Source organism: Cuculus canorus, chromosome 1 (genome assembly GCF_017976375.1).
Source record: "Cuculus canorus isolate bCucCan1 chromosome 1, bCucCan1.pri, whole genome shotgun sequence".
Classification (NCBI taxonomy): Eukaryota; Metazoa; Chordata; class Aves; order Cuculiformes; family Cuculidae; genus Cuculus; species Cuculus canorus.
In genome coordinates, this window is record NC_071401.1 from 181,714,585 (window position 1) to 181,734,197 (window position 19,613).

At 41.0% G+C, this 19,613-nt stretch overlaps 1 protein-coding gene across 2 annotated transcripts in view; it reads left to right on the forward strand.

The window, feature by feature from the left end:
- Window positions 1-7,922: 7,922 nt before the first annotated feature.
- TES (testin LIM domain protein) overlaps window positions 7,923-19,613 on the forward strand; it is a 29,468-nt gene continuing 17,777 nt past the window's right edge. The window contains exons 1-3 of one of the 2 annotated variants that reach the window (XM_054056144.1): window positions 7,923-7,988; window positions 8,031-8,175; window positions 19,440-19,525. In XM_054056144.1, coding sequence (XP_053912119.1) covers window positions 8,149-8,175; window positions 19,440-19,525 — 113 coding nt within the window. In that variant the 5' untranslated portion in view covers window positions 7,923-7,988; window positions 8,031-8,148. Of the gene's footprint in view, window positions 7,989-8,030; window positions 8,176-8,500; window positions 8,530-19,439; window positions 19,526-19,613 lie in introns of those variants that run through there. The other variant, XM_054056146.1, reaches the window with a different exon arrangement.

Below are 19,613 nucleotides of genomic sequence, written 5' to 3' on the forward strand. Positions count from 1 at the left end.
ATTTTGCTGCAGGACATCAAGAGACCTCTGACATACTTTTAACAACAAAAGAGGGTTAAACCCATTGACTTAGATAAATTCAATACAGCTAATAGCTATACATCAAATTATTTTGATTTCTCTTCCGATGGAAAACACAAATATCTAGATAGCTGTTCCAAATCAGAGTAAAATACTAGAATTCAACAGAAATTATAATAAGAAAAAACTGCTACAACAGAATTCCTAAAAAAGAAATTATGTATATTTGCCTTTTTCCATTTTTTCACATCTTTAGGTGAGACAGCACCTCTCAGTACTGTCAAAAATCAAATCACAGAATCAAAGAATGGTTGAAGTTGGCTAAGACCTCTGGAGATCATCTGGTCTGACACTCCTACTCAAGCAGACATACCCACAGCATGTTGCATAGGACCATGTCCAGGCAGCTTTTGAGTATTTCGAGTACCTCAGCCTTTTGCTTGTCCTGTGTTACCAGGGCCTCTGCTCCACTCAGCAGCAGGGCCACATTACTTCTACACTTTCTTTTGCTACTTGTGTACTTAAGAACCACTTCTTGTTCCTTTCAATATCACTTGTCAGATTTACTTCCAGGTGGGCTTTGCCTTCTATAAAAATGTCTTTGCATGATTGGACAGTGCCTCCATATCCCTCGCAGGTTACCTGACTCAGCTTCCACCTTCTGTACACACACTTTCTATGTCTGAGTTTTGTTAGGAGTTCCTTGTCTATCCATGAATTAAATATTGAATTAAATACTTATAGGAATTTACCAAGAAGTGTTTCTCTGGCTTTACTTAGCATTTTTCTGATGCCATATTTATAATTTTTTTCATTATATAATTTATGATGCATTTTGAGTAAGTGTTGCAGGTTTTTTCGTCCAAGTAAATTTACCTCAATTAGAGATGTAATAATGTAGGAACCTTTTTCAGGTTGAAATATTTGTATCTACTGATTTTGCAACTGGGACTAAAAAGCAGAGATGAATTAAAGTTATAGCCAGTAAAGGACTTAAAAGACTGAAAATTATACACTGTAATACTTGGTTTCTATAGTAGGCACATGGAGTTCCTGGAGCAGTTCCATAATGCAGAACAAACTACGCTGTGAAGCACACTGTGCAATAAAGGAGTCCCAGTCACCAAGCAGCTGTCTCACAATTTATCTGATTCACCCATACATGATAGAAAACACCTCTGCCTGTTGGGAAACACAGTCTCCTCCTATTGCAGTTCTTTCAAAGAATAAAGTGCAGCTTATTCTTCCCTTTTAGAAGAAGTTATTATTTTATTGTTTTCTCCCCTCCCCTTCTTATTCTGCCTCTAAGATTCTCCTCAAGGTGGAAGATACAAGTTGAAGTTCCTCTTATGATTAAAGGAAACTTTAATTTTTCCAGCAAGAGCCATAATCATGAAGCTACAGCATATTTTCCCATTGTTTTGCTTTGCCTCTGTTTCAGGGACAGACAGGGAGAAAGAGTGACTGTAGCCTGTGCTGAAGGCTCATTGGATAACAAGTCCTTCTCACCAGTAAAAGTGTAAGTTTACCCAATATCTGGTTAATGTAGGTCTTGGGGCTCCCTACCCACTAACTTACTTTTCGCTATTTAAATGGACCTCTTTTTCTTTTCTGTATAGGTGCACCACTTCAAAAGCATCACTAAAATACCTCATATAACTATACAGCCAAAGTTTCGTAGCTAAGCCATGGTCCTAACAGATGGAAGCTGTAGCTTGAATCCCCATGCGGGTAAGGAAAGCTTACAACCATATATTCCAGATTGAGGGCAAGTTCAATATCTACTAGGGCATTACAGAAAAAGTGGGGCAGAGCCTCTTCTGTATATAGTCTTCTAAAAAAGCAATAGCCATTAATGAATTTTGTAAGGATCTTAAATCTGTCTCTGTTTCATGTAAGGTCTGAAACTTTCTAACAAATTATCCTGACGGGTATGGGTCAAGTGAAGAGTAAAGTCAGGACCCCGAATTTCCAGAAAGCAAAATTCCAGCTCTTCAAGAAATTAGTTGATAGAACCCTCTGGGAAACTGCCCTCAGGGACAAGGTAGCAGAGCAAAGCTGGCAGATCTTTAAGGATGCTTTCCATAGAGTGCACATCCCTGGTGCAAGAAGTCAGGCAAGAAAAGCAAGTGACTGGCACGGTTGAGTCGTTGAGACAAACCAAAGGGTAAAAAGGAAATGCACAGGCAATGGAAGCCCGGTTAGGAATCCTGGGAAGAGTACAGGGACACTGCCTGGTTGTGTGTGAATAGGGTCAGAAACACCAAGGCACATCTGGAAATAAAATTGGCAAGGGATGCAAAGAATAACAAGAAAGGATTCTACAGGTATGTAAATCAGAAAAGAAAGGTCAAAGAGAGTGTACCTGCCCTGATGAGCAACACTGTCAAGCTGGCAACAAAAGATGAGGGGACGGCTGAAGTACTCAGCAACTTTTTTGCCTCAGTCTCCAGTAGCAAACTCTCTCCCTACACCTCTCGAGGGGGCGGGCTGTGAGATGCAGACTGGGAAAGCAAATTCCCTCCCACTGTAAGAGAAGATCAGGTTTGTGACCACCTGGGGAACATGGATGTGCTTAAGTCCATGGGACCGGATGAGATGTACCCAAGAGTTCTGAGGGAACTGGATGACATAGTGGTTGCCAATGATATCTGAATAGTCATGGCAGTCAGGCAAAGTCCCTGATGACCAAAAAAAAGAGTAATATTGCACCCATTTTTTAAAAGGGTAGAAAGGAGGAGCTGGGAACCATCAGCCTGTGAGCCTCATCCCAGTGCCTGGGAAGATCATGGAACAGATCCTCTGGGAAGGCACATGGAGGACAGGGATGTGATTCAAGACAGCCAGCACTGCTTCACCAGGAGCAAATCCTGCCTCAACAACCTAGTGGCTTTCTATGAGAGAGTGACTACATCAATGGACAAGGGAAGACGCACAGATGTCATCTATCTGGACTTCTCTATGGCCTTTGATATGGTCCCCCACAACATCCTTCTCTCTAAATTGGCAAGATATGGATTTGATGGATGGACTATTTGGTGGGTAAGAAATTGGTTGAATGGTCACACACAGAGGGTAGTGGTCAAGAGGTCAATGTCCAGATGGTGATCAGTGACAAGCAGTGTCCCTCAGGGATCTGTTCTGGGTCGGGTGTTGTTTAATATCTTCATCAGTTACATAGATGATAAGATCAAGTGCACCCACAGTAAGTTTGCATATGACACCAAGTTTGTGGACAACACCTCTGAAGGACGAGATGCCATCCAGAGGGACCTTGACAAGCTGGAGAAGTGGGCTTGTGAAAACCTCGTGAGGTTCAACAAGGTGAAGTGTGAGGTCCTGCACCTGCGTTCTGGCAACCCTCACTATCGATACAGTGTGGGGGATTGGGAGCAGCCCCGAGGAGAAGGACCTTTGGGTCCTGGTGGATGTGAAGTTGGATCTCCCCTATAAAGAAAAGCTGAGAGAGTTGGGGATTGTTCAGCCTGGAGAAGAGAAGGCTCCAGGGAGACCTTATTGCAGCCTTTCAAAACTTAAAAAGGGCCTAGAAGACAGATGGGGACAAACTTTTTAGCAGGCCCTGTTGAAAACCAAGGGATAATGGTTTTAAACTAAGAGAGGGTCAATTTAGACTAGATATTAGGAATAAATTTGTTTACAATGACGGTGCTGAAACATTCTAACAGTTGCCCAGAGAGATGGTAGATGCCCCATCATCGGAAACATTTAAGATGAGGTTGGATGAGCCTCTGAGCAACCTGATGTAGTTGAAGGGGGGTTGGACTAGATGACCTGTAAAGTTGCCTTCCAACACAAACCATTCTATAGTTTCATTATTCTATGATTCTATGACTTAGCCTCTCTGAAGAGATAAGTACAATGAAGTTTACTTTTCCCCATCTTAAGGGACCAAGCATGAGATAGGTTTCAAAGTATTTTATCAATACTAACATTCAGACAATCTTAAATGTATATAAGCAAAAAGTAAATCAGTTAACACACCATAGTGAACTAAGTATACGCTTAGCTGGGAAGCAGATACAGAAAGGTAAATGTTATTCCTTTTTCAAACTGAAATGTTTTTTTAAAAATAAATTAGTGTATTAAGCCATTTTGAGGCTAGACAGACTCCTGTATTTATATTGCACTTAAGACTATATTTACAAAAAAAATCTTAAAAGCACACGGTGTCATTAGTTCTAACATATGAAGCACTGAGTAAACAGTGCTTCAGTAAACTGGAAGACTTGAGCTGGAAGCTAGTCTGAAGTATTTGCTTCAAAGTTTAAACAAAAGAACTGTTTATTAAGTAACAGCTTTACTAGGAACAGATTTTCAACATTGCTATGTCATTATGATAGTATCCTTTCTCTCATTTGAGGTCAGACTTTAAAATCATTTATATAATCAACGAATCTAATGCTTGGAGTTACATAATTAGCCCAAATGCATTCATTGTTATGGTATCAGAGTACAAAGAAAATTCTAAAATCAGGAAGACGACCAGACTTATTTTCCACTCTCTGTTGTCTGTGTTCCCAGAAGTATGTATGGTAGAAATATTAGCTTTTCCTCATCTTCTGTCTGTTGTCTCTATGAAGGTTATTACGGAAAAGTTAATGCTGGGATGTTCTTTGTTCTTTCTTCAAAAAAAAACACAGTAGTATTTAAAACAGGCATCTGATATTTCACAGTCAGTTACCAGAAAGCCCAGCTTTGTGCCCTGACACAATTCAGTGCTATGCGCAGGCAACTTCAGAATCCTTAAGGGGAAGAGCTATGCAGGATCATATTCACAGAATCGGAAGTTATTTCTGGCAGACTAATTAAAGTCATAGAACATATAGAAAAGAGGTCAAATGCTAAAATACACTCTTTATTGTTCCAGATCTCAGAGGAAGTGTGTTACAACAGCAATTTGCTGTTTTGCAAAACAGAATTCTTATGTTACTGCATTTTCCATTACATAGATGAGTTTGTAGGCTTCAAATACAAGTTCATAGCTAGGACGGCTGTTGAAGTTTACTGTATTTTGGCACTAAATTAAAATTACACAACTGAAAGATGTACAAGTCACAACCAGAACATCCTCAACTCAAGGGGTTCAAGAAAAATACAAGCAAAAGTAATTATTATTAACTCAGCAGTGTTATAGCTTAGTGGGGCCAGGAGGGGAGAGAGAAGAAAAGCATCATGATCAAAACTATGATTATGCCATTATTCTTGGGGACATAAGTAAAATACACTTAAATTATACGAGATATTGTTTTACTTTTTTTAGCTACCTAAAAAGAAAATACACTTCTACATCCATTCCCATATGGAAAGCATACAATGATGATTTCATTTCTCTGCTGAGCACAGTCAAAGGTACCTAGCAAGTGTCTGCTGCTGCTGGCATTTTTTACTATCATATTATATCACTTGACAGCGCATTCACTCTTGCTTAGACCTTTGATCCTACTCTGAGGAAGTTACGAGCACAGATGGTATTCACACAGTATTGGTCCCAGACATATCAACATTTCAGGCCATCTAACTTCCCCTTGTCTTTCACCCCCCAAAACCAGCAGGAAGGAACCATTAAACCAAACAAAACAGAATGACATAAATAAATGAAGAACAAAATTTCAAAATCTACCAAGTTCATGCAACAGCCCTTGTTATTCAGCTCTCTTTGGATCAGACACTGAGCACAGCAGCACTACCTGTTGGTCCATGTTCTCCCATTTTTTTCTAGTGTTGCTGCTTGAGACCATCCTTTCTCAGTTTTATGTTGAACTTCTTGGCCAAGGTGTGCTGCATAGATTCATTTGTAGGAGCAGATGGTCCATGCCACTTCAGAGAAGTTGGTATGTGTGGAGAGAAAAGACAAGATTCTGCAGCTGACTGACAAAACAATCTACCAGATTATTCATGACCCCTGCCTCCTGTAGATATGAAGTTTTAATGTCTGGTACTTTCTGCAAAGATCAAAAGAAATATGAAAGAAGAAAATATTTATGGAGGTATTCAATCTCGCAAGAGTTCAATTATTCTGCCAATTTATATTACTTATACTTTATATATAAAATACATTTTATGTTATCAGTGACATATCAAGACTGATCATGTATATGTAAGTTTGAGGACTGAGATCAAAGTTTAAATTTTTTTCACAAAATTCATCCAGTCCCAACGGGAGACAAGAAAAAATTGTTCAGTTCAATGAATAGACAAAAAAAATACTTAGAAACATGCTGTGATATACGATGAGATCAGGTTCTTAAATGTCAAAACCTCTTGAGTGGATCCAGGTGGAAGCAAACCCACCTGGGCAAAACTAGTAATTTCATCCAGATGTAGTGAGGGTGATAGGGAACAGGATTAGGCCACAAAACTTCCAAACAAGAGCTGTTTTACACAATATTAGGGGACTGGGCTGGACAGAAGGAAGGTCAGCAGCAGCATTTGGGCTGAGCAGGAGGTTGGCAGCAGGGCTTGGGCTTGCCAGAAGTAAGGTTGCCAGCAGGGTTTGGGCTGGACAGGAGGAAGATTGGCAGCAGGGTTTGGGCCGGGCAGGAGGTTGGCAGCTGGGTTTGCCTCTTTGCAAATGGGCACCACCAGTGCTCCTCCTTTACCTCCACAAGACCTCAGCCATAGCAGGGGGAATTTTTAACTGTTTTCACAAAAACGTGCCCAGCCTCTCCCCAGCACCAGGCAGCCTCCTAGGGTATCAGTGGGAAGGTGGAGGCTGGGATGCAGCCCTTGTGGGCACCGCACTGTCTAGAAAGTCGCTGAGGAAATGGTCTCGGTGAGGTAAGCACTCGCCCACCTTTGCCTTCTCCTCCTACATGTCAATAGAATAGAACCACAAAATAGTTTGGGTTGGAAGGGACCTTAAAGATCACCTAGTTCCAACACCCCTGCCACGGGTAGGGACACCTCCCACTACACCAGGCTGCCCAAGATCCCATCAAACCTGGGCTTGGACGCTTCCAGACATGGGGCATCCACAGCTTCCCTGGGAAACCTGTGCCAGTGCCTCACCATGCTCACAGCAAAGAAGTTTCTCCTTACATCCAGTCTAAATCTTCCCCTCTCCAGTTTATACCCATTGCCCCTAGTCCTATCGCTACAAGCCTTTGCAAAAAGTCCCTCCCCAGCTTTCTTGTAGTCCCTTCAGGTACTGGAAGGTCGCTATAGGTCTGCTCAAAGCCTTCTCTTCTCCAGGTTGAACAAGCCCAACTTTCTCAGTCTCTCCTCCTATGGGAGGTGCTCCAGCCCTCTGATCATCTTTGTATCCCTCCTGTGGACCCATTCCAACAGCTCCATGTCCTTCTTATGCTGAGGATTCCAGAACTGAACACAATACTCCAGATGAGGTCTCACAAGAGAGGAACAGAGGGGCAGAATCCCCTCTCTCGCCCTGCTGGCCACGCTTCTTTTGATGCAGCCCAGGACATGGTTGGCCTTCTGGGCTACGAGCACACATTGCCGGCTCATGTCGAGCTTCTCATCGACCAGCACCCCCAAGTCCTTCTCTGCAGGGCCAGTCTCATCACATCATCCCCCACCTTGTACTGAAATCAGGGATTGCCCCGACCCAGGTGCAGGACCTTGCACTTGACCATGTTAAATCTCACGAGGTTCTCGCAGCCCAATTCTCCAGCCTGTCCAGGTCCCTCTGGATGACATCCCGTCCTTTCAGTGTGGAATATATCATTAGCGCCCAAGAGCCTCTCTTTTTCTTCCTCTTCGGCAGTCAGCGCATTTCCACCCGCCTGAGCCGCAGGTACGGCGCTACCCCCCCCCCAGCGCCCCGCCGCTCCCATCGCGGGTGACCCCACACCCCGCCCGGCCGCGGGACGGGGCGGCGCCGCCTCATTGGCTGCAGCGCCGGGCGGCCGGGCGGGGATTGGCTGCCGCGCCGCCTTTGTTCGGCTGCAGCCCCTGCCCAGGGCAGCGGAAGTTTGAGCCGGGGGCTGCTGCAACTGCAACTGCAACTGCAACTGCAACTGCAACTGCAACTGCAACTGCAACTGCAACTGCAACTGCAACTGCAACTGCAACTGCAACTGCAACTGCAACTGCTGCCGCTCCCAGCTCCGTCTCGGCTCAGCTCATCGTCCCCGCCCAGGCGGCAGCATGGACCTGGAGAGCAAAGTGAAGAAGGTAAGGCGGGGGTTGCCCGGCGAGGTTACCGGCCTCCCGGCGCCCCCGGAGCCGCCCCCGCCCCTGCCGCGCCGCTCGGGCCCCGGGGGAGCTGCCCGCGAAGTGGCCGCTGTCGCCTCTCCCTCCGGCAGAATGGAAACTTCTCTGCTCCCGACACTGATCGGGACGCTGCGGTTTGGTTCTCCGGGTGGACAAGCGGGTACCTCTCTCGTGTCGTGCAGGCGCAAACACGTGTACCCCACCCACCGAAACCCCCAAACCCTGCGGTCTGATCTCTGCCTTCAGGTGTCTGCGCTGCGTGTGTGAAACTGGCATTACGTGCACCCAAAATGCTGTTCGTGGACATGGTGCAGGGTAATTTCTGACCTTTGCAAAGGTGGTGTCAACTTTTGGATGGATTATGCTGTGACAGAAGCTTGGAGGTGGTTTGTTGGGTTTGGATTTCGATTTGTTTTCGGTCAGACTGGAAAGAAGTGAGGGATAAGTAACCGACAACAAGAAGGAATCCAGTTTGTATTAGATCTCTTTCGTAAACCTGCTGTTTAAAACCTCATTTGTAAAACTGATTTCATGTGGGACGTTCTGGGTTTGTGCAGCTGGTGCTTTTGCAAATTAATTGCAGCACTAGTAAGAGCTTCTTTATAGCATCTCTTAGGAGACTTTGATAAAGGAGGAGAACATGGGTTAGATCTGTATGTAACCATCACTGATATACTAAAAATAGTCTTTTGAAAGGCATGTTATATGGACGTGTGGTTTCTATTCATAAATTGTTACGTTTCAAGGTAGTAACTTGTTTTAAAGCATGTGTATGCACTTATCTATAGCTGTTTGCTTATCAACTTTCAGGACAGAAATGAACTCAGATATGGAAGTAGTACAGTTGTGTAGTGTGGAAGGCTACCTGTGAAGTCAAGGCTGAATCCTATGGAAGCAGGTTATCCTTGAGTTACATTTTTTTCTAAGTGATGTAACCACATGTCATAATGTCATCTAGATGAAGGTCTGAGTTCGGAGAAACTGCATTATCTTGGTCAACTTCAGGATATGAGTACATAGTTGGGTGTAGCAAAGTACTATCACTGTCTTCACAGGCTAGTTCTGTACACAGGATTGTCCCCTGTGCATGGTTGCTGGTATGTAATGAAAACAAGCTTCTTAAGTAGATTTGCTTCTACTTTCTAAGCCCGTTTTAAAACTTAATAACATCATGGAATTTGGTCACAGAAAGTTTTGGGGTTTTTTTTTTTTGAACTCCAGGAGGGGAGAGCTGCATATTTGTGGAAGGTAGCAGCATTCCTATTCAGAATTTATCTAAAGAGAAATTTATTATGTGCTATGAAATACCACTGAAATCTGCTGTTAATGGAATCTTGGTTGGAGTGAGCTTGTAGTGGCTGAACATCTACTTGAAATTGCACTGTAATGATTGGCTAGTTGTAAGTCTATTTGACTATTTTGGTCATCTGCTGCAAGAGAAGAAACCAACAAAGCTCTGTTTTTAGGAAGGAATTTATATTTTCTATTCTGTTTGGTTCTACTATTGATACTGCTAAGAGATGTTTATTATGTGAAGAACTTTGCATTTTCCCTGTTTCTATTAAACGTGTTCAGAAAACTACTTCCGTTCTTCCTCTGTTTCCTCTCCCTTGCTCATATCTCGTCACCCTCTTTCTTTTTGTAACTTGAAGCTCATTTCCCAAATAGACAAGGATCTGTGACAAGTCAGTGCATGGAGAACTGGGAAACTTTGCTATGTACCAGTGTATTCAGTGCTAAATCGGGTGTTTCTTGTTTGACTACCAATATTTACTTAATCAACACTTGTTTGGATCTTGTACACTTGAATTAATAACAGTTGGTGTTAACTCTGCAGCAGCTCCATATCTTCACTCTCCACCCTTTAATTCTTATTCTCAACCTGTTTGCTTCCTTATCTTTAACTTCTCTTTTTTTCTTTTTTTTTGAAAGAAATAACTTGTGCCCTTTCACAAAATCTGCATGTTCTCTTATATTAACTTTCTGGTTTGTAGTGATTTGTACCTACTTTCTGCCTGGCAAATGAAGGTAAATGTTAGGTACTGAGTGGCTCACCTGCGACTCAGTCCCTAACATTTACCTTCATTAAGGAAAGCAGGAATTGCCATGTTGTTTGTAAATAAGTTGCCATTCCTTTACTCTTCTGAACTCCAAGTCTGAGTTTACGAGTTCGCTGTTCTGTAAGCCTGATGCTCAGGAGAGCAGAGAGAAATGAATGCCTGCTAGGGCAGCGTGTGGTGTGGAGCATCTGACACCCAGCTGATACTGTAAAGGAACAATTTCTTTCCTCGCCCACAACTGCTAATGTCTAACTGCATAGAGTAATATAATAGGATGTTTTCTCCTTCTAGACGATCTAAGGTGACTTTTCTAAGATTTCTTCCAATGCCAGTAGTCCATGAGTCTGCTCTTAAGTTGTGAGCTGCATTGTGTCTTTGGAAAACTGCTGTTGGTTTTCACGGAGCTGTTACTGTACTGGAGAAAAACAACTTATATGTGAATAATGCGTTTACATCTTTATGTTTGAGTTTGTGCAAAGGAAAACACACTTCTGAACTGGTTCAGGAAAGCCTGTTTTTGTTGGTGTTATCAGAATTTTCCCCAAATTTAACAGTTCTATCACAGTTCGTCTGACAGGGATTGTTGCTTCCCCTCTAGTACACAATTGCTAAGGCTCAAACAACCTACCTGTCCTTCCACAGGAAGGACTTCTGCCACACTTGCTGCAATTTCAAACCCATCCTTTTAACAGTAAATATTTGCTGTGTTGTGAAAGAAAAACATCAGTTCTGTGTGACCTTACTCTTCTTTAGTGTTTGCCTGTGAGATATCAAAGGACACAATTATTTCAGTTCAGACTTGCCATTTATCTTATTCTGTTTGGTCTCTTATATGCTATAACAGTCATCGTGCTGCCTTCACAAGCCCACTGTATAGCCAGATGTGTCTCTTGGTGCTGGACAACCACAGTCTAAAAGACACACAAATTTCAGAATGAATTTTCAGCACTGAAAATATAGACAAAACGTATAAATATATGTGGAATAATGTGTAACTTTTTTGTAGTTGGGTCACCATGCTTCTTAAAGACATAAAATGCCTGGCAAGCATCTAGGCAGTCAACGGCTTGGGAAAATATAGCTGCAAGGCGGCCTTTTCAGCTACTGTGTGAATACCAAGTCTGATATCTTACTTTCTGCTATGATTTCCCTTTAAAGGGGATGTTGAGTTTAAGGCTGACTACTCGGTTTTCTCCTTTTTCTTAGGAGGGATTGGATTTGCTCTTGCATTTCAGGATCATGAGGACAGCTTTGTATATAAAAAGAGATTGAACAACAGAGCTGAAGCCTGAAAACAGTAGCTCCAGCTTGAAAAGTACTTATGCAACAAACAGACCACTGTTTCTCCCAAATACAATATGCGCTGTGTTCTCAAACCTTGCTTTGACAGTATAGAGAAAATGAAGATTTAATGCTTTTTGTTGAAGACTTCATTAGAACAAAGATCTGCTAGTCTGGATTCCTGCCCTGTCTGCCCCCTCTGTGAACTTGGTAAAATGAATCAGTAGGTCACAGTTCTGCTTTGCAGTCCGACTGGCAGCAAGGTCGCATGCTTAACTAGAGAAAATAAGAATCTGGCAACAAGTCTGTTCAGTATAAGCTTTTATAGTATATCATGTGCTTTATGAAAGGATCTTGCGTTGCGATGGAGAAGGGGCAGAGAAGTTTGGGGAAAAGAGGTGCAACTTCTCCAGTGTAGAATGTCTGCATGTTTTTTCGTCTGTGACTTAGAGACTTGATCTGTTATGGTGGAAAACCAAACACAGAGTGCTTTAGACATTGTTACGTCAACAACTGTAATGTTCTTTGATAAATGAATGGTGAATAAATATGCACAGGAGCAAAGTTAAACTTTTTTATGTTCTGCAAAGCATGATTTAGTATTACATGCTGGGCCCTGCTTCCTGTTGAGGTCACTGTTTGTTTTGGTGTTGCTGCCATGGAAACCCATGATGGGAGAGCTTTTTTGCATTTCCTTATGTATAGTTAGATCAAGGAAATGCAAGCTTATTCACAGGTGAATTCTCTTCTTCAAGAAGTATGAAAAATGTGGAAATGAGAGAGGAACTCCTGTGGGTTTGTTAGAATGTGTTTTGGTGGGATTTTTTTCTCTCAAACTTTTTCTTTTTTAAAAAAAATCAAGTATTGTTGTGAATTGTTTTCTGGAACACTTGTCTGAAGGCACACCCCTAGTCATTTATTTGTCTGTCATTTGTGGGTATCAGCTTGGTGAACACAGCAAGGCTAAATTACACTTTTTAAATTCTTTTCTATGACAAAAGTACTTCCCATGTGTTTAACCATAAAATATCATTAAATTCCTGGATATTAAGCCACAAAACTCTTTGAGTGCAGGACTGTATGACTTCTAAGGTTAGGTAAAACGTTCTTTTGTATGCCTTAATTATAAGCCAAGTCAAAACAGTGAGATAGAAAATTACTTTAAGTTACAGTATTCTGTCTTTAAAGGTGCAAAGATCGGTTTCTGCAAGTGTTCCTGGAAAAAAAAATGTCCGTTCTTTCCTCTCGTAAAATAATAATAGTGAGTAGCAATTGTGAATGGAACTTTATTTGTTAAAGTTGCTTAAAAATACTTTGCTTTTATTTCAAGAAAGTGCACTGAATGTTTCTTGCAAACTAATGGCTTCTCCCTAGTGAACGCAAAGCTTACAGATGTAATGGGATAGATATAAAGATATATACTGTGCTGTATTTGAAAATTATATTTTACAATCTATTTTAAATATATATACATTTGGTTTATATGTATGCCATATATATGCACACATTTATTCATGTTTTATAAAGGGCATATGCATGATAAAACTCCTAATATAAGCTTTCCACTAAAGCAAGAGTTGGTAAGGTGGTTGTAGGTGCTGGAGTGCTGCAGGAAGAGTAGGGCTGTGAAGACGAAAGCTTGTTACGCCTGTTATCTACGGTCTCAGGCTTGGTCAAATGAATAGTGTCAAGTGTGAAGAGGCTTCTGTCATCACAATTCCAGATTAGGTTAGATGTAACTCCAGTGTGGTGCTTCTGTATGTGTGTTTCTGATTTTTTTTTTTTTTTCCCCCCCCCCTCTCCAAAGTCTGACTCTCCCTTTGTGCCTTGTTTTCAGTCTGAGGTTGTCTAACTGCAGCATCTGTAAGCACTAGCTGAAAAAAAGCCCAACTTCAATCTTTTCACAGGACTAAAAATCATAAAAAGTGAATATGTAGGTTTCCATGTCAGCTTCTGAAAGCCTAATGTTAGAAGATGCAGCTGGAAAAGAGTGCTGATGTCAAAACAAAATGTGCAAATATTGTGAAAATGCCTCTTCAGCATTGGGTGATGGATAGTGCTGTGTTGGAAGTTTGTAGACAGTGTTTTAGCGAGTGTCAACTGCATGCAAACTTGGCTAAAGTAATTCTGGACTTTGTGAATAAACATCACTTATTTTCTACCAAGCTGAGGTCTTTTAATAGCTGTTAGGCTTTTGACAGACTGCGTAGCAATGTCTTAAATGTTTATATTCTAAGCTATTTGATATTTAGTCAAAGACATCAAAATAAAATAAATTCTTAGTACTTGTGTACTATCATAGGCTGATACAGCTCCTTGATTTATTCTTCTGCGCACACTGCCCAGATAATTTTTCAAATATTTTTCTTCGATGCAACCACTTTTTGGCATTTGTTTTTCTTTGCAAATGGACTTCCTTACACAGGCTTCTACATCTTAATCCCAGTCAACTTTTCCCTAAATCTAAATGCCTGGTTAAAAAAGCTAGGACAAACTTGTCATCAATTTTAATAGACATGTTGAATAACAGCAAATATAGAGTGGGCCATGGGATACTGCTCTTCACTACGAATGGAACTTTTTTCCATCTTCTCATACAATGTCTGTGGATGCCTTGTAAGAGCATTGCCCAATTATAATCACTTCTTTTCGTTTTGATTTTTTTTTTTCATTCTGGAATTGTAAGAAATAACATAGCTTTTCTGTTCTTAAACTTTAAGTGCTGTAACGTATTTTTAATTTCTAGTTTGTTGTGCTTCTCTATCAGAGAACACTTATGCTGTTACTGAAGGTAGTGATACAGAATCGGATCTCTGCAATAAAGCCTTCACAGCACATGAGATTTCTAATGCGTCTTGTTCTCCTGGCCTTTTTTTTCATACTTAGCTTTACATTCACTTCTTTGGAAGTTCCTGAAGTACATCAGGATATGCTAAAAATCTGTTCTGTTGTGCTATAAATGTGTTTTTCTCAAGCTTAGACTGGAAATGGGAAACTGTAGGTAGGTAATCTTCAAACCAGAAGATCCCTGCGGTTTTGTGGTAAATCCAAGAATAGCTTTGGTGTGGATTTCTTTACTTCTGCCCTTGGAGCACTCGGGTGTGTGGGAGAAAGATATGCAGGAAGGGCAGTGAAGAGGATTCAAGTCTATTCTGTTAATTATTATGGCCCACTAATGACAACTCTCACTGTGTAGTTGCAACCTTACAAATTCTGGAGAGGTCTCGGAGGAAGGACTTTTGATCTTCTGCAGAGGCTAAGTACTGGTATTGTGTCTTACTGACTATGGCAAATTGAAAGATTAATCCAGATCACCTATCTGCTGAAGTCCGCTTGGAAAGGGAGAAAGGAGAAGAAGCCAGGACCTGAGTTAGCTCTGGTCTTATAGTGGAACTGAGGGAATAAAAGAAATCTTGAGGGAAGGAGGCCTTTGTAAAGGGGCAGGAAGGTCGGAGCAGGAAGCTTTATTTGAGGGCTGTGTTTGTGCTGGGTATGATGACTATGAAATGGTAACTATTAAAAGAATTAAGACTTCCAGTGTATATTCTTGGTATCATTTGTGCCCAGCTGCTCAGTGGGAGGGAAGGGAAGAGACAGAATTGGACTCTAGTCGCTGCGCAGCAACTAATATGAGAGGCACTGGGCAGAAACTGCAGCATCAGAAATTCTGATTAAACATATAGGTTGTCTTTCCTCTGTGTGGTCCAACATTGCAATAGGCTGTTGAATTCGTATCTGGACAAGGTCCTGGGCAAAACTGATGTAGTTGTACCTGCTCTTTGTAGGCAGTTGGGCTCTGCCCCCAGAGAGCCCTTTCAACTTAAAATTATCTATGATCCTTAAAAGCAAATATCGGCAAGCTTCAGAAACTACTGCTCTGTCTTATGTTTTAATTTAGCTAAGATTTCTTAGGGCTTATCTTTATTTTTCCTGTAACTGTCAACAGTAATGTTGTTCTATGACATTAATGCCTTTTTTTAACTATTAAAAAGCTAATCCTCCATTCATCACAATGTTATTTTTTTTACTAGCGCTGTAAGCTTTGGGACAGTTCATTCCAGACAGGAACGAACTTGTTAGACCTCCATATTTTACCACATAAGATTGGCCTGCAGACCATCTAGCTCTGCATGTATAACCTATTTGTATACATAATTTATTGGTTTTATAGCCTCCTGTGTGAGGAGATGCTTTGTTGTCTGGTCTGTGAAGTCTGCTGTATTTATAGGAATACACATTCTGAAATTAGTATTCTAAAACTGCAGCGAAGTGGGACTTCAACATTTGCCCGCAGGTTTCAATTAACAGGAGGAAGCAAAGGATTTTTTTTTTTTTTTTAACTTAGGAACTGCTGTGTTTCCTTTCCTCATCTGAAGAAAGTATTAGAAAAGGACCATTTGGGTTTTTAAGATGACAGTAAGCTTCTACACTGGCTCCTTATTATAAATATAAACAACTTTTGACACTGTATTCCAGTCTGAACTGAAATGGGCAGTTTTTCACCAACTCTCACTTAGCTGTAACCATTTAAAGTTCTTTGTCCTTGCAGACTGTTTAATCTTGAAAACAGCATGCAGCGGATGATCTATATCATATTCATATTTTCTTCCATACTCAGACTATTTAAATCTGTATTGCATATGTTAGTGATAACAGATGGTTTTGGATAACTCATGCTGTAAAATGAAAATTAATGGTAGTAGACAGGCAGGAACCTTGTTCTGGCAGTATTTCAGCAGTCCTATCTGTGCCATTTCTCCTGTAACTCCATTTATGGGGGAAATGGGTTCCCTCCTGTTCTCAGGGATGCATTCCCACTCCAGTGCGTGCTCAGCCCACTGCATCTTTGGGTGCTCCAGCACAGAGGCAGCTCTGTCCCTCAGAAGGCATGGGAAATACACATAGGCAGTAGCAATGAAGAAACATTGCTGCTTTAGCACTCTGATTTTCCCAAATTACAGCAAAGTCAGCTGCTGGAGGCGAAACAAAGTTACTTCTGAGGCTGAGGCTGCCTGAAACAGGTCCTGTTAAAGGACTGTGGAGGGATATTTGGCATGCACTGACTTTTAGGTAGTCAAACTGAAAAGCACTTTGTGCTATCATTATTTTATATCTTTATTTTTGGCAAGTGGCCATATAATTTCTCTGTCAGAACAAAGGCAGACTCTGTGCATTGGGAATCGCATCTAATTCAGTTCTCAATGTGCTCCTTCATTTTGAGTAAAAACTTTTACGTAATGTGACCAGACATTGCCTACATACCTATAGAATGGTCATCCCCTTTCTCTTTCACAACAAATGGAGAAATACATTTCAGAACAAATCTGTCTTGTTTGCTGTTTCAGTTTTTGTCTTGAGCTGCACAGTAATTTATTTAATTATGTGCTCTTTATTAGTAGAGAGGGGATTTGGAATCCTGTATTCCTGAAGAAATCTGTGCTGAGGCTGCTGTTTGTGAAGATGCAACGAAGCTGGCTCAGTTCTGTCAGTTTAGCCTAGAAAGGGATTATGCTTTGAGTGGACTATTTGGACAGCATGTATTTTTTCTCCCTAACTTGCTTCTGGAGAGATTTGGGGTTTGTTTTTTTGTTTTGTGTGTTGTTGTTTTGTTTTTTTTTTTTTTAAACAAACTCTTAAGTGTTAGGAGGCTTGGAAATTATATATTAAAAAACTATAAAAGCAGTTTTCATTTTATTTGCATTTCAGATTCTGTTTTGGGAATTTTTGAAGTGTTAAAGGCATTTCTCTCATTATTCTTCTTTCTCCTCCTTCTCTATTTAGAAGAGAGGAGAGCCCAAACATGAAGAAGTAGTGCTGGTTTTATAGTTGTTGTAGTAGCTGGAGAGAACGGGTTAATGTTGGCTGGCACTTTTTTTTTTTTTTTTTTTTTTTTTTTTTGAGGGCAGTACAAGCACCTTTTACGTTTAAGGGCTTCCTTCAGCTTACTTCAGGGTTTACTTCAGCTTCCTCCTTCTCTTCAGAGAACATCCTGACCGGTATTTTGTTCTGTTCATGTGTAACTTGACAGGACCACTTAGTTGTTCTGTGATGTACAGTATACACGTATGAAGTACAGTGTACATATGGTGGGATTCTGGATTCCAGATGAGAAGACCCTTGTAAACAGCTGTTTAGTGGAGATGGAATCTTATTAATATCCAACATTAACAAAAATGTAGTTCATGAAAGAAATCTTTAGAGATTGTTATTTATTTTAGATGTCTGCTTGTCTGGTTTTGGGTTAGTGCTTCCAGTGTGTGAATTTCTTGAGCCCTTAGGCCCATAAAGATGTAACCATGATCATAGCAGGTTTGTATTTCTTCTTCCAGATAAGATCCTGCAGTTGCAAGCTGCATCTTAATAGCTGCCAAAGTGTCTCTTCTCCCTAAGTAGCCCATACTCTGCGGGAAAGTTTTGTAATATCGTTGAGGATGTCCAACTGTGGTGGCAGTGGTCCTTCATATTGCAAAGTAACTGAAGACGTGGTCTTCCAAGCATCGTATTTATCATGTACTTTGTGTTGAGCAAGTGACTTGTGAATAATCTATTCTTTCATGTTTGACAGAAATTGAAAGTTGAGCTGTTTAGATATTTTTACATACAACAATAGCAGTATGACTTCTCATAGTAAAGTGAAACTTCTTAATAGTACAAGTGTATCACCACATCTATTTAACCCTGGCATTGCGTTATTTTTGCAAGAACCAAGGTTAGTACCATAACTTGTCAGCTCTAGCTTGCTTTACATTCAAACATGGCAAACTTCACGATGACCATCTCTCCCAACTCTGTCTACTCACAGCTAAACTGGAGTGTTCCTTATGTGGCTGATGGGAGTGTGGGGATGGATCCTCCTCTGTGTTGGGCGTGGGTCTGCATGCCCAACCATGGCCAGAGTTCCATGGTCCTTTGTCTGTCAGATTTAAGAATGATGGTCCCCAAAGGTTTAAAGAGCTGGAATGAGTCTTTTTTTTTAAATTTACAGCATTATATAAATGCATAAGTTACGGTGCTTGATGTCTGTTTTTCACCTCTAACTTCCAGTGGCTGTTATTCAGTTAAATTTGCTGATGTGTTGCTGTATTGTGCGAATACCTGGCCTTTACTCTGCACTGGTTTTTATATTCTCTCATATTTCCTCTGCATTATGAATTGGTCATCTGCCCTTTTAATCTTTTCACAGTGAAACTCTTTGCGTATCATTTATGGTCACTGCTTTCACTGACTATCCTGTCTCTCTTTCTCCTTGGGAAGTGTTAGTCCAGCTGAAATGTAATTGTAAGGAGTATGTCCTGCTTTTGATCACTGTCAGAGTAGTCTCAAATATACTTGGGAATATTGGACTAGTCAGTTGTTTTCATTGTTCCTATCAGATGCCCAGATTAGTTCATATAAGTATGGGATCTGTTTATTTCTTGATCTCCTGTCTTTTGCTAAGTCATATACTGCATATCACTTGGTCCTGGTACCTGGATTAAATGTCCTTTGGCTTGAGGTTTTATGACTTCACTTGCTGTGGTTTCACAGCCATAGCTACAGACAGTAGTCAGGGCTGCAAAGAATCTACTTGCTCCTTGGTGTGAAGCTTGCAGAGTGGGCTGGGTTGGCGAGACAAGCCACCAGAAAAATACTTGATTTTGGCTAAGGCTAATTTTCTGCTTCCTAGCAAAATCCTGTGAACAGGCTTGTGTGAGCACTGTGTCGCTCTTTACAAGTACAGTAGAAAGCTAAGTGGACCCTAAAATGCTGTCCTGTTGCCAACTTAGTCAAATGCTTGATCTTTTGCTTTAGTTGTGGTTTGTAGATTATAAAGGCAGCAGTAAGATCATTCATGTAGCATATTTCTTGAAACTGACTGTAGTCATTGTTTTGCTCCATAAACAGATGGGCTTGGGCCATGAGCAAGGATTTGGTGCCCCCTGCTTAAAATGCAAGGATAAGTGTGAAGGATTTGAGCTTCACTTCTGGAGGTAAGTGACACTGCATGTCTCTTAAGCTGTGACTCAGCACTGTAGATCTTGGCACATCTATGCAAATATATGTGACTGCTTTTGTTCT